The 16,301-nt window shown below is 36.4% G+C and overlaps 1 protein-coding gene across 3 annotated transcripts in view; it reads right to left on the reverse strand.

Annotated features, from left to right (window-relative positions):
- Tenm1 (teneurin transmembrane protein 1) overlaps nt 1–16,301 on the reverse strand; it is a 576,328-nt gene that overhangs the window by 483,111 nt on the left and 76,916 nt on the right. For all 3 annotated transcript variants that reach the window (XM_052170726.1, XM_052170727.1, XM_052170725.1), the window contains exons 2-3: nt 10,380–10,640; nt 6,463–6,519 (exon numbers count right to left, since the gene is read on the reverse strand). In XM_052170726.1, coding sequence (XP_052026686.1) covers nt 6,463–6,519; nt 10,380–10,640 — 318 coding nt within the window. The remainder of the gene's footprint in view (nt 1–6,462; nt 6,520–10,379; nt 10,641–16,301) is intronic.

Genomic DNA, 16,301 nt, shown 5'->3' on the forward strand with positions numbered 1-16,301 from the left:
GTTCATTCTATCAGTTCTGTATCTTTATAGAATCGGTGACTAATACAGATAGTAATATCAGAAAGGATTCTACTGAAACAGAATTGCAAGGATTATTTGGGGGGAGGGTTGGTTAAATTTATTTTGTTAGTTTTTGAGGCAGGATCTTACTATGCTGTCTTGGCTGGTTTGGAGCTGACTCTAATCCAGGCTGGCCTTGAACTTATAGAAATCTACCAGCCTCTTTTTTTTTTTTTTTAAAGTATCTGGAACTGACTTTCTAATCTACTGATACCTATAGTTACTGAAGGCTCTTCTCAATAGCATGGAGAACATTAAATATCCATGGTATTAAACTTATCAAGCTAAGGTCATTTGATCTATCCATTTTAAGAAATAGCAAATTTAGTGACTCTATACACAACAACTTTGACAATTGGTAGAAAACTAAGGAAAAGAATGATGCTATCTGGTTGCTTGTAACTTCTCTGGATAATTTGGAAAAGGATAAAATGAACTTCTTGATAAAATTAACCAACTTCTAATATCTCAGCATACAGTAACAAGTGAATGAACTCAGTGCCACAATTAATTGGTTGACTGCAGATGAATACAAATAAGCTAACATTTTATGAGCAGGCTGTGGAAGCGCATCTTCTCCTTAGCAACCATGGAGGTCAAGTTATCGAAAATCAAACCCAAATCCTCAGTATATGATTATTTGCATACAATGAAAATTTAAGTCCCAGCCTCAGAGCGTGTTAGTGGTGAAATAAGTACACAGACTGGTAAGGATCCTAAAACTGTGAACTGAGAGATGTAGGACAATCCATCTCAATGTGAGGGCATTGAACTCTCCTATTCTGAAGTATTTAGCTTCCCTGATCAATAATTCTTCACCCTTAGAATAGAATATTTCTCTACTATCATCTACTGCAGTGTTCTCCTCTCTGCATTTGTTGAGTAAATTAATCCTTCACTGTCTGTGGAACTAACAATGACGTTCTTCTGTGAAGGAGGTGGCAGGCAAAACAATATTGATGTCACTCAGTGCCCACCAATAGTGCTTCTAGACCTATAACCCCATTCAAGGATAAAGATGCCCTTAGAAGAAAGGTAAGAAATATAGTCCATATGCCAGGTGGTAGTAGCACACGCCTTTAATCCCAGCACTTGGGAAGCAGAGGCAGGTAGATTTCTGAGTTTGAGGACAGCCTGGTCTACAGAGTGAGTTCCAGGACAGCCAGGGCTACACAGAGAAACCCTGTCTCGAAAAACCAAAAAATAAATAAATAAATAAATAAATAAATAAATAAATAAATAAAAATAAATAAATAAATAAAAAATAAAAATAAAGAAAAGAAATATAGTCCATGAAAATGTGCAATATACCATTAAAGAACCTAATGAGTTTGCTAATTCATTGAAGCAAAAGTCTGGGGAATATGTGTGGGATTGGGTTTTAAGGGTGTATAATCATCGTAGATGGAATATAAAACTGGAACAGACTGAGTTTTCTGATGTGGGAGCACTGAGTGCAGATTTTAGGTTTAGTATGAAAGTTTGCACAGCTAAAATTTGTCATAAGATGGCCTATTGAAAAGAAGATGAAGATGTTTTACATCACTTGCTTTAGTGCTGACAAAAGGATTTTAAGATTCAGGGAGCCTGAGATGCTACAGAGGGTACTCTGGGCAAAACCTAATCCTCCATAGTGGGAAGGCCCAGATGTGACCTTCACTAATCCTATAACATGAAAAATGCTGAAAGGGGCACCAGCACACTTGAAGATATTCCTTTCTTGTGCCAGACCTTAGGGTTGTAAATACCACAGCTCAATTGTATGAATTAAATGCAGGGTTCAGGTGGCAACACTGAATAACCAAGGACAATGATAAGCATTGTTACAGCAATGGAAGCACAGGTGAAGCAATGTCAATAATGGCCTGACCTCTAACAGTCAGCAGAAGCAAAGTACTTTTTTATGGTTGCAAGTCTCATATGGAATTCTGACACTGACTCTTAATGGGTTGTGTTTATAGAAATATAACATGAAGAAGCCTGCTATATTGTATATGATTAGTATAAGCAGATACATTATTGAACAAATCCAAGAAAGGCTACATTGGATAGTGGCAATATGAAATCTTGGTTCCTGAAACAATTTCTAGACTTGAACCTATTTGCAAATCCTAGGTCCCTTGAAGGGATGTCAAAGGTCCTCTGAGGAAGGGCCTTGAAGAAACACCAAAGAGTTTTATGGTTAGTTTTCTTCAATCCTTCTGCAGAGGGACACATGACCTTTTACACGGGCCACTCTACACTGGAAAAAGGAAATAATCAGACGTTCCAGGGTCTATGGGATACTGGTTCTCGGACAATAATTGGTACTGTTTATGGAAGAGACACAAAAGGAAATGTGGCCCATCAATTAAAGTAGGGGTTTATGGAGATCAGATGACAAGGTTTTTTGCTAAAGTCTTACAGCAGGCCCAGTTAATCCCAAAACTCATTGTGTGATTATTTCTTTATTTCTAGAATGTGTAATTGGGGAATATGTACTTAGAAGTTGGCAGAATTCCTATATTGGTTTTGTGAGGACTATTATGGTTGGCAAAAGCCAGTGTAAGTCACTGAAGTTCTTGCTACTAGTGAAAATAGAGAACAAAAGACAACTATCACATTCTAGGAGGGATTGCAGAGGTTAGTACTACTGTTAAGGAGTTGAAAGATGCAGAGGTTGTGGTTTGTACCCCATCTCCCTTTAAAAGTCCTATTTAGACTGCACAGAAGACAGATGGATTTTGGAGAATGGCAGTTGACTATTGCAAAATTAATCAAGTAGTGACACCAATTGCAGCTTATATACCAGATGTGGTATCTTTACTTGAGTAGATTAACACATCTCCTGGTACATGGTATGTAGCTACTACTTTAACATCTGCCTCTTTTGTTGATACCTGTCCATAAGGACCACAAGAAGCAATTTACCTTCAGCTGGCAAGGCCAACAGTATGCTTTTACAAGTTTATCTCAAGGGCATATTAACTCTCCAGCAATGTGTCATAACTTAGTTTGAAAGGATCTTGATCATCTGTCTCTCCTGAAAAATATCACATTGATCCACTACATTGAAAAATTAGGCTGATTGGATCATGAGAGCAGGATGTACAAACCACATTGGATTTGTTGGTAACACATATAGATTCTAAGGATGGGAAATATATTCAAACAAAATTCAAGGATAGAACTTCAATGAAATTCCTAGGAGTCCACTATGTGGGGCACAGATATTCTATGTAAACTAAATTATAAATTATTGTACCTGGCCACTCCCACCATCAAGAGGAAGGCTTATTTGGACTGCAGGAGCATCATATTCCTTACTGGAATATGTTATATAAGAGCACAGATTTCCAACTGGCCTCTTTGAACTTATGATGACCATTAGCCAATAGGCTAAGATAAGAGTAATAGTATTTTAAGAGGTAATTGGTCCAAACTGCCATTGCTACATTTCTCAATAAAGGAGGTAAGAAAGATTATGCCTGGAATGCAGGAGATCCAATAGGGTATCTCCTGTTGTTACCATGTCCTGTGGTTAAAGTTAATGTGGAACTACAAGTCAGTTCAAGTGGGATGAAAAAGGGGACAGATCCTTCAGGAATAAAACTATGAGTCACTCTTCCTAGAAAAGAACTAAGATTAGCTAAGTTGGTTTCTGAGGTTGGAAGAAATACAGAAGGTGTAGTAGAAGAAAAAAGTTATAAATATCAGATAATGTCATGTGATCGGTTGTAGAAATACATGACTTTGTTTTTGTTTCCATTTGGAAATTAAGCATGATTAAGGAGATGCACTTGTATGAAACTTCGCAAGGGGTGCACAAAAGATTAATAATATTAGTTTTTAACTTCACTACATCCAGAATCAACTAAAATCCAAACAGAGCAGCACAACTGTGAGGGGCTTTCTTGATTACATCATTTGATTTGGGAAGATTGAACTTAAATCTGGGCCATGTTTTCAAGGGACAGGGCATATAAAATGACATGGAAGCAAGCTTTTGATTTTGGTCTGCTTGGCCCAACTCTCACTGATAAATTCACCAATCCTGTTGCTGAGGCAATCCTTCAGTGGTATTAATACCTACTTCTTCAGGATTCCAACACAGACTGAAGACTCACAGCTCTCGAGGAATCATCCAGTACTCCAGTACTGGTTTGAGACTGCTGAGACAGGGTTAACAACTAACTATCAGATTCCTGGCCTTTGAGTCAAGAGGTAATCTTTGTTGGAATAGCCATTTATAACAGCCTATATACTATTCTAAATCCCATGTTTAACAGATGGATAGTCATTATATAAACTCAGTTCCTTTAGAAAGCATTGGCTAATACAAAATAGTATTGTCATATTATACAAATTGATGAGGAGATCATTTATTAGAAACAAAGCTGCACTTTAGGTAACCATAGGCCTGACTCAATGCAGCATTTCTATCCTTCAAAGAGTGGCAAAAGATCATAGATAATTCATGAAAATATTTATCTCTTACTTTAATGCCCCCACTTGGAACATGACATGATTCTCATTTATTGACTCTGTAATTATGCTCTAGTTCCCGTGACTAGGTATTGAAGAATAATGGAGAATAGGGCAGACCACACTTCTATCTAGTCTAGTGCTTACCCACACCTTTTGGGGGAGTATGAAAATCTGGGACTCTATGACTTAGATATACAACACATAGTTGAGATGGACTGTGAGAAGACTATAATGAAAGAAGCATGATATAAAACTGTTATTCAGGTCCCAGGAGTAAGCTAACTATTAAATCTGCATTTCTCCTTCATAGAAAATTAAGTATTAATAAATTTTGAAGGATTGTCTTAGGACAAGTGGGAAGGATTTAAAAACAAATAATATTCTGGTAGTTCTGTGAAAAACTAGAAAACATATATATTTTTATTACCTGTAAGTTTCCATTCCTGCTTCAAATATTCCAGTAGTGAAGTAGAGTTTAGTAAAATTTTCAGATTTTGTAACATGCTATAGGTTTAAATTAGATTTAGAACAACAAAACAGGGTTAATAGTACTAAAGCATTTTTTAATGCTTGGTCTATGGATGAAATGAAAGAAATCAGTCTTCATAGTCAAAATTCAGGAAATCCAAGTAGAACAACGAAGTGCCACTAAGTCATACTGTCTACTTGTTGGATGGACAGAATTGTATGCATCTTTTTTTTTTTTTTTGGATTTTTTGGAATTTTTTTTTTTGAGACAGGGTTTCTCTGTGTAGCCCTGGCTGTCCTGGAACTCACTCTGTAGTAGACCAGGCTGGCCTCGAACTCAGAAATCTGCCTGCCTCTGCCTCCCAGAGTCCTGGGATTACAGGAGTGCACCACCACCGCCCGGCTTAATTGTAAACATCTTTGATAGCACTTCTTAAAATCTTCTATGGTTGTATAACTCACCCAAATTAACAATTTCACTTATTTGAGCTTGTATTTCTCATTCACAGCAGTGAGACTTAACTTATCCTAAAGTTTTTCCTAATATTACACCCATAATATTGAAAAAGTATCATCAATAATTGAAAAAAAAACAGAAAGTATAGGAAGGCAGAAAGAAAATAAAATGTCACCGACATTAATTTTATCACAGGGATAAGATGGCATAGAATCTGAACTACTGAAAACTATTAAATCAAAAATATTTTAAGCATTTTTATGTTTCAAATATAGAATGTATAAATTCAAGTTAATGAGTTAATGAGATAGCTAGCCTGCTAGGCATGTTTTCATGAATGGATGATATCAGTGGGAAATAAACAGCTCCATTTGCATGCAAACACAAAGTTAAATGAGTTGAAAATGATTTTTTCTTTGAATTAACATGCATTTGGGGAAAAAAGAAAAATCATTCACGTTCTTGTTTTTTTCTAAAAAAAAAGTATTAAAAACAGGCCATTCCTAGTTATTATCAATAACAAGAAATGTCCCCTTACTGAAGAATAACAAAAATAAAACTTCATAAAATGATGAACTACCATATGCTTTTTTTTTCTTTGAGCTTTTGGAGTTATTTGCAATTGATGACATGAATAGAATGGGATTATAAGGCTAAGAGAGGAACATCTGGAGAAAAGGACCAAGGCCATCTGCTAGAGAGCACGGCAAAGTTATGAAAGCATCAGATATATGCCGTTAAAGCTAAAGTCATTCTAAATTCTAAACAAAGTAGCAGCAAAGCAACAACAAGAAGATAAATGTGTGTTGTCCCTAACTTTCAGCTTCTCTTCAGAAGTGAAAAAGACACAAGCAAGGCAGTATGTGACCACTCAACTAATCTCTGACAATCCCAGCATTCAGCCTTATGTGTTACTTGTTAGTCTGTCAGGGTCTATTTTGTGGACTAGGCTCTTGTCATGATTGATTGAGTTAAAAACAACTTGTCCTCGAGTATTTGGAAACACTTGCCTTGAGCAGAATCAGCTGGAGCCTCCATGTCACAACAAACAGGAGAGAATTTAAAACCTGTAAGATGAAATGTTTTATTAATTAATCTTTGCCCATGTTGCTGGAGATTCGTCAAATTTCAACATGAACTCTTCATCGAGATTTTTAAAACATAACAGCATTATTGAAAAAAATAAACTCTATGTACCCTTATATTCCTCCACTAAAACAAAGATTTGGTAGTATTGAGTCATAAAAAAATTTCAATTTTACTTAATTCTACAATTTTCAACACTCCTAAAAGAAACTTTCCATTGACAATCATATAGAGTTAGAAAAATGATAAAGTCTAGAATGGAAAATTATTTATTGGTGAATGTTTCAACTGAATTTATTATCTGTAATTCTTTATGTGAGGGATTCTAAGCAGCATGGCAAAGATGAAGATATTACAGAGAGACAATTGTGTCTTTCAAGCTGACTTTCAACTACTGAAATGCTAGAAGAAGGGACAGGCACCAACCAGAGGAGGAACTTTTGTCTCCCAGACGGGGATTTCAAAAGGCTCAGAGGATTGGCCCATAGCACAGAATATGATCTTTACATTTAAATTCTATTCATACAGGTATACATTGAATATAGGGTATATTTTCTACTATCCTCTTTTCTCAATGTAGCGCTTCCTGTCCCTTTGTTTCCCTAGAAAAATATATTTGTTTTCATTTCATATACACATACATCATTTTATGCGATTGTATAAACTCTAGGAACCTCAAATGAGAGAAAACAGAGTATTTGTCATTTTGAAATTTGTTGAACGGAAATCCATCAGTACAATCCACTACATAAACAAACTCAAAGAAAAAAACCACATGGTCATATCATTGGAATCTGAAAAAGCATTTGACAAAATTCAGCATCCTTTCATGCTTAAAGTCTTGGAAAGAACAGGAATTCAAGGCCCATACCTAAACATAGTAACAGCAATATACAGCAAACCGGTAGCCAGCATCAAACTAAATGGAGAGAAACTTGAAGCAATCCCACTAAAATCAGGGACTAGACAGGGCTGCCCCCTTTCTCCTTATCTTTTCAATATTGTACTTGAGGTACTAGCTCGGGCAATTCGACAACATAAGGAGGTCAAAGGGATACAAATTGGAAACGAAGAAGTCAAACTATCATTATCTGCAGAAGATATGATTGTCTACCTAAGTGACCCAAAAAACTCCACTAGAGAACTCCTACACCTGATAAGTTCAGCAAAGTGGCAGGTTATAAAATCAACTCAAGCAAATCAGTAGCCTTCCTATACTCAAAGGATAAGCAGGCTGAGAAAGAAATTAGGGAAATGACACCCTTCACAATAGCCACAAACAGTATAAAGTACCTTGGGGTGACTCTTACCAAACATGTGAAAGATCTGTATGACAAGAACTTCAAGACTATGAAGAAGGAAGTGGAAGAAGACCTCAAAAAATGGAAAAATCTCCCATGCTCATGGATTGGCAGGATTAATATAGTTAAAATGGCCATTTTGCCAAAAGCAATATACAGATTCAATGCAATACCCATCAAAATCCCAACTCAATTCTTCACAGAGTTAGAAAGAGCAATCCTCAAATTCATCTGGAATAACAAAAAACACAGGATAGCTAAAAATATTCTCAACAATAAAAGAAATTCTGGGGGTATCAGTATCACTCAAGGAATACTATACAGAGCAATAGTGTTAAAAACTGCATAGTATTTGTACAGTGACAAGCAGGCAGGTTAATGGAACAGGACTGAAGATCCAGAAATGAACCCACACACTTATGGCCACTTGATCCTCGACAAAAGGGCAGAAAACATCCAATGGAAAAAAAAAATAGCCTTTTCAACAAATGGTGCTGGTTCAACTGGAGGTCAGCATGCAGAAGAATGGGAATTGATCCATCCTTGTCTCCTTGTACTAAGCTCAACTCCAAACGGATCAAAGACCTCCACATAAAGCCAGACACTCTGAAGCTAATAGAAAAGAAACTGGGGAAGACCCTTGAGGACATCGATACAGGGGGAAAGTTCCTGAACAGAACACCAATAGCTTATGCTCTAAGATCAAGAATTGACAAATGGGACCTCATAAAATTACAAAGTTTCTGTAAGGCAAAGGACACCATCAAAAGGGCAAATCGGCAACCTACAAATTGGGAAAAGATCTTCACCAACCGTACATCAGATAGAGGGCTAATATCCAAGATATATAAAGAACTCAAGAAGTTAGACTCCAGAAAACCAGATAACCCTATTAAAAAATGGGGTACAGAGTTAAACAAAGAATTTTCACCTGAAGAATTTCGGATGGCGGAGAAGCATCTTAAAAAATGCTCAACTTCATTAGTCATTAGGGAAATGCAAATCAAAACAACCCTGAGATTTCACCTATACCAGTCAGAATGGCTAAGATTAAAAATTCAGGAGACAGCAGATGTTGGCAAGGATGTGGAGAAAGAGGAACACTCCTCCACTGCTGGTGGGGTTGCAAATTGGTACAACCACTCTGGAAATCTGTCTGGGGGTTCCTCCGAAAACTGGGCACCTCACTTCCAGAAGATCCTGCTATACCACTCCTGGGCATATACCCAGAGGATTCCCCACCATGTAATAAGGATACATGCTCTACTATGTTCACAGCAGCCCTATTTATAATTGCCAGATGCTGGAAAGAACTCAGGTATCCCTCAACAGAAGAGTGGATGCAAAAAATGTGGTATATCTACACAATGGAGTACTATTCAGCCATTAGAAACAATGAATTCATGAAATTCTTAGGCAAATGGATGGAGCTAGAGAACATCATACTAAGTGAGGTAACCCAGACTCAAAAGATGAATCATGGTATGCACTCACTAATAAGTGGTTGTTAACCTAGAAAACTAGAATACCCAAAACATAATCCACACATCAAATGAGGTACAAGAAGAATGGAGGAGTGGCCCCTTGTTCTGGAAAGACTCAGTGAAGCAGTATAGGGCAAAACCAGAACAGGGAAATGGGAAGGGTTGGGTAGAAAAACAGGGGGAGGGAAGGGGGCTGATGGGACTTTCAGGGAGTGGGGGTCTAGAAAAGTGGAAATCATTTGAAATGTAAATAAAAATATATCGAATAAAAAAGAAGTTTGTTGAATTCACATATTATGCTAGCATGAATATGGGTGATAAAGAACTCATATCAAATTTTGACAAAGAAAATGATGGATAGACTAGATTAATTTGATTAATATTCATTTAATGTGCCTATTATGAAATTATTTTTTTGGTTAGAGGCAGAAGAACATACATTCAATAAGCCAGTCCTTTCCTCAAAACTCAAAAAGAGAAAACATTTCATTTTCTAAAATGTATAAGGAAATAATATATAATTACAACATAATGATATTGCTGTTAGTACTTATTGTCTGGCAAATGATTGGTGTCTTTAAAATAATTGTGTTTGTGAAATAATTTCAGTTTAATGTGGTTAATGTGAATCTGTTTATAAACTTAGCAAGTTAATTTGGATCAAAATAGAGAGTCCCTACAGAGAATATGCATGCTATATAATTGTTCATCTCCTTGTTCATACACTGATGTAAAGCTAAAATACATGAAATGAGTACTTCCTATAATAAATCCCACTGGGGTAGCTCTGGAAAATAAAAATGAAAATAAAAGGTGAGTAATGAATAAGACATCCACAATATTGCTGACTACATGAGATAATTTCTCTTGAGGGTTTCCCAGAAATGAAGACTATTTTGTGTCGTTATAAATAAATGTGTCTATTTGCTAGATACTTAAGTATCTTCCTTGTTCCTGGGACCCTGCTATTTTGTATTTGTATTCTGCATGCTGAATGAAAGATGGGCCAATTCCAGAAGTGATAACAAAGCAAAACTGCAGATGTAGTTTTCTTACCATTTTCCCCATCAGACTTGCGTTCATGATCAGTGTCAGTCAAGGACAATGCAGAGTTGGCCCTGCTGGACAGACAGGAACTATGTTCTGACTTCATGCCTCTTATCCACATTCTCAGTGCATGGTCAGGTGATGCTGCACCTTCTGTCTCTGTGTCCGCATCAGATCCCATTTCTAGCTGGTAGCCATGGCGAGAAACACTGTGCATGTCTGTCTGGTAGCCAGAGCACAAAGGAGGAGGTGTTTCACAGAATTCTATCTCTGGAAAGAAAAAAGTTCAGATAAAAAAATATATTTAAAAAAACCCACTGACTTTCACTTTTCTGTCCTCATGTTTCCCCTTCCCCATTGCTAGTAATTATGAGTTTTTGCAAAGTTAGAATTCTGGCCTTTTATTTCTGGTAGTTAGGAGTCTGTGCTTATTTTGCACTTCTGTTACTTAAAATTATGCTCCTGTTGATTCTTACAATGTTCTGGGGTAAAATGCATTCTCAAAATAGCTTATAGCTACAATTTTTTGGTTGCACAAAATATAACGAAATAAGCAAGTACAATAAGTATAAAGTGTAGAGAGATGTCCTCTAAAGCATTTTTTTCTAGAACAATTATGTGACCTACACAGCACACCTATGCTTAAAATAACAAAATGATTTGTTTTTCTGAATATGTCATATATATTATATGTAATCTAATAAGTAATATAAAACTGAGAAAAACAATACATTCAAATAGATTTTTCAAATATGCTAAACTCTAAAATCACGAGTAACTAATGTAATTTTCACTATCTTCAAATGAGTTTAAGGCATACTTTTGCCAATTATTTGGTTTTGTTTTTAAAGCTGGAGGAGGCTTGCATTGGAGCTTAAAAGAAAAATTCCAGGGTGCACAAGCAATAACAACACCAAACAGCCTGGAGCAGGAGAGAGAAGAGGAAGAGGAAGAAGAAGAGGTGGAAGGAAAAAGCCATGCCCTTTGATTTAGGCCTGCAGGAAGTGCCACAAGCCAGGGAGGGGGACTTCAGAGGAAGAATAAGGAAGCTCAAAGTGTTAGGGTAGACAGAACAGAGATAGAAAAACAGTTATGGCTTTTTGGATAATTCAGAGAAGAAAGTCAACTTAGGAAACTGATTAGCTCTAGTTCTAGAAAAGACTGAAAGGGTGGATGAGGAGAGAAAGCACATTATTATTATTATTATTATTATTATTATTATTATTATTATTTGGTTTTTTGCGTCAGGGTTTCTCTGTGTAGTCCTGGCTGTCCTGGAACTCACTCTGTAGACCAGGCTGGCCTTGAACTCAGAAATCTGCCTGCCTCTGCCTCCCAAGTGCTGGGATTACAGGCGTGCGCCCCCACTGCCTGGCTGAAAGCACATTATTTAAGGGCTAATTCTTTCTTTGCTCTTTAAATAAGCAAACATGAAAAACATACAAGTTAGGTATTGCACCCCGGTAGTGCTTCATGCTTTCAATTTTCTCCCTTTCCTTCCAAATTTTAGAATTTGAAACAGAACCTTAGTAATCCTGTCATTTTATACCTAACCCTCAGGAGACTGGAAGCCCCAGGGAGTTTAGAGGTCTGGTGGGGTGGGGGATGGGGAGGAGGTATGAGGTGTGGAAAAGTCACAGAGTGTAGTAGGGATAGGGGTGTGGGGGTAGGGGAGTGAGGGGGGGGAAGTGCGGGTGGGGAATAAAATCTGGAGTTTAAAATCAAAAAAGAAAGAGAAAAGAAAAAGGATATACTGAATATTAAAAGTTCTTCTTCCAAAAACACAGAGTAGTTGAGAAAATAAAATCCAGTGTGCTGATGGCATTTTTCCACGAGCTTACATCAAATAGCAAAAGCCTCTGTATTTATTTATTTATTTATGTAGTTGGCTACAGTACCCAAGGTGAGCATTATTTCTGCTAGACTCCAGTGATGCCCCAGTAACCTACTGCATGAATATCTGGCATTCTGTCTTAAAGTCAATTTATATTCAATTACAGCAAGGTGTCAAAAAGGGGGAAAGATGCTTTAACAATCCCTAATAATTTAATGAAAAATGACCACATGCCAAGATATATCATCTGAAATGTCCGTGTAATACTTAGATAAGGTAATCCGGGGGTGTAGTACACTATATAGGATTTTCTCAGACTGACATCAGAGACAGGGTATGCCAATTGGCCTGGAAAGGGCTTAACTGACTGTATCTAATCCATAGCGCATATCAATAAAATGCAAACTCTAACATGAATTCAATTCTTTGAATACAGAAAATGTCTTATACAGAAAATTATAAGATTATACCTGATCTTATATCATGTACTAGAGAAAATTAAGAATTCAAATTTATTTGTCATAGTAACTATTTCTGGGATACATAAACAAACAAACAAAAACTAAATGCAGGTTTTAGAAGTCAATGGGTAATACTTGTTTAGAAGTTCTTATGTCTCTAGGACTGTGCTTTGTGAAAGTCAATAATAATTAACCCTTTCAGAGTTAGAAATTACTTCTCAGAATGCTACTGTTTGAGTTCACTGATTAGTTTCTTTCAAAATAACAATTGTAGTTTTCTACTAGAATCTATGTCAAGTCTAAAGAAATGTTATTTTAAAGATATGTGGGATTTCACTTATCAAACACAAAATCTTATTAAATAATGCTTTTTTTCTGAAATAAAGTTTGAAAGTTCATTTTACTCAATGCAAATCTTAGAACTTTTGGAATATTTGTATGCTAATTTCACTGTGATTTTTTTACTGACTACTACAATGGTGGTGCTGCTACAGCCATGTGCTAATAAACATATCAGCCTACACCTGCAAGAAAAGAATGTTACATAATCTTTTATTATTATTGTTTTATTTTCTATATTATTTGTTTATATTCCAAATGATTTCCCCTTTCCTGTTTGCCCCCTCCCCAGAAGTCCCATAAGACCTCTTCCCTCCCCGCTTCCCAAATCAACCCCCTCCCACTTCTCTGTCCTGGTACTCCCCTACATTGCTGCATCAAGCCTTTCCAGGACCAGGACTCTCTCCTTCCTTCTCCTTGGGAATCATTTGATACGTGAATTGTGTCTTGGGTATTCAGAGCAAATCAAAACAACCCTGAGATTTCACCTCACACCAGTCAGAATGGCTAAGGTTAAAAACTCAGGAGACAGCAGGTGTTGGTGAGGATGTGGAGAAAGAGGAACACTCCCTCCACTGCTGGTGGGGTTGCAAGTTGGTACAACCACTCTGGAAATCAGTCTGGAGGTTCCTCAGAAAACTGGACATGACACTTCCAGAGGATCCTGCTATACCTCTCCTGGGCATATACCCAGAGGATTCCCCGGCATGCAATAAGGACACATGCTCCACTATGTTCATAGCAGCCTTATTTATAATAGCCAGAAGCTGGAAAGAACCCAGGTATCCCTCAATAGAGGAATGGATACAGAAAATGTGGTATATTTATACAATGGAATACTACTCAGCTATTAAAATCAATGATTTCATGAAATTCTTAGGCAAATGTTTGGAACTGGAAAATATCATCCTAAGTGAGGTAACCCAATCACAAAAGAACACACATGGAATGCAGTAACTGATAAGTGGATATTAGCCCAGAAGCTCTGAATACCCAAGTTACATAGTGTTTTAAACACAATTTCATTCCTTCCCCAAGAATACCAGGTCTCAAAATTGCCTGCCTCAGAATCTCCTGCAAGGCTTGTTAAAACATAGATTGCTTACCCTCACTCCCACCGAACCCTCTGGTTTAATATCTAAAACATCTGCTATGCAGTTGGATTACACAGTTTGCATTTAAAAGGCCTTTAAGGTGAGGCTTATAGTCATCATAGGAAACTTCTGCCCTAGAGATTTCTCTGAAATAGGTGAAAGAGAGCAGTGAATCTACAACTATGGCACTACCACAGATTTTGTTGTGCCTGCTTGAATTCTGGAGACAAAGAAAGAAAATATCTGCTCTGAATGGCTGTGAAGTACCTCCATATATTTTTCATAGATTTACGGAACTAATTAGGAAACTTAGTTCCCCCTGCCCAAAATTGGCGTATATTTAGTTTCACTCAAGTGATAGCACATGAGATGTGAGTTTCCACAGATTTTTTAATATGCATATCAGAGTCATGGCATTTATTGAAAACGGATGAGCAAATACAAATAAATAGATGACCATTTGCCATTCTAGATTAATGAAACACTGGAATAAGATTTTTTTCCCGGGGGGGCATTGACATGTATAGCTAGACTCCATTTTTTGTTGAAGAGATTTATTTTCCAACTCAAAAGGAAATTTGAGCATTGATTTCTTCCTTCAAAGTAAATGTCATTTAAGATTATCAAAACTTGCACAGGATAACCAATTTCTTTTCTGTTCGAATTATATGTCATTTTGAAAGCAAAAACTAAATCGTAAGTATTGTAAATTAAGAAAGTTAGACAACCTAAACTCAGAAAGATACATGCAAGATTTGAGTTTTCTTTTTATGAAGTGTTAAAGGAGAGAAAGTTAGAGGGTGTGTGAAGAATCAGAGAAAGATAGAAATATTTTACTTATCACTCTAAGTGATGTTCATCTTACTTTCCTTTCTTGAAGTCAATGTTATCATTGCAGAATATTTTCTTAAATACACAAAAGTCTGCATTCTGCTTAAAATTCCCATAGGATATATTATTTAACAAGCACTTTGATGTACCCTTAGTGGTTGTTTTTAGCCTTACACATATAACCTTGTTACCTAAAATGCTTCACATTCCCTAGAGGAGATAAAGTTCAACTGGGCTTCTTATAGATCTGCTCTTAACAAAGAGCTATCTACAAAAGAAATAAATGTATACTCTTAGAACACCTATGGTTCACATGAATAGACTGGTAACATGAGAAACTAAACTTCAAGAATGAAATGGTGTATAGATGTTCAAGTAAGGGTCTGCAGTCCCATGAAAATGTTTCTAATTTTTATTCTCAGAAAAATGTATTTTATGGTCTTTCAAGAGATTACAAGAGTGAAAGTGTACATTTTAAAGCAGATAATAGGTTTGAGGAGACATTTCACAATAAATGATATAAGAATGGCTAATAAATGAATAAAAAGATTATTACTGCTTAGTTATTAGGACAATACAAACTAAAACTACAATGTGATGCAACCACATTGTCTAGTATAGACAAACACACAAATGGACAAACAAAAATTTAAACAACAAAGGAAATTCATTAGTGGTTTGGTGTTCTATTGTTAAGAAGAGATATCATGACTAAGATACTCATATGAAAGAACATATTTCTTTGGGAGCTTGTATTCAGCATTATCATCATGGCAGGGAGCATGGTGATAGGCAGGCTTTAGTCATAGAGAAGTGGCTAAGAGATATACCTTGATCCACAAGCAGTGAAAAGGAGAGAGACACTCGGTCTGGCATGGGCTTTAGAAACTTCAAAACCCACCTCCAGTGACACACTTCTTCCAACAAGTTGACAGTCAACAGGAACACACCCCCTAATCTTTTTAATCTTTGCAAACTGTTTCACAGTCTGGTGCCTAAGTATTCAAATATATGAGACCAGAAGGGCCATTTTTAAAAAGAATCACACTCATCAAGTGCTAAGAATTATAGAAAGTTACAAGTCTTATACACTGAGGACAAAAATAAAATGGTATGCTACTTTCACATTTAGTCTAGTAGTTTTCCATTGATTAGATTTGTACTAACCAGGAGCGAAGTTGTACTCCTTGACACTTATCACAGAGAAATTTTAACTTTGGTTCAAATTAAAATTTTATATGCATTTGTTTATTGGTGATTCAGTTTTATAATAGCTAAAAAGTAAAAAGGATGCAACTGTCTCTAAAGAGGTAAGTGAATAAACCAACTGTAATATAATCTACACAGCGAAATATTAATCACTTTTAATAAA

This window comes from Apodemus sylvaticus, chromosome X, assembly GCF_947179515.1.
Source record: "Apodemus sylvaticus chromosome X, mApoSyl1.1, whole genome shotgun sequence".
NCBI classification, from domain to species: domain Eukaryota; kingdom Metazoa; phylum Chordata; class Mammalia; order Rodentia; family Muridae; genus Apodemus; species Apodemus sylvaticus.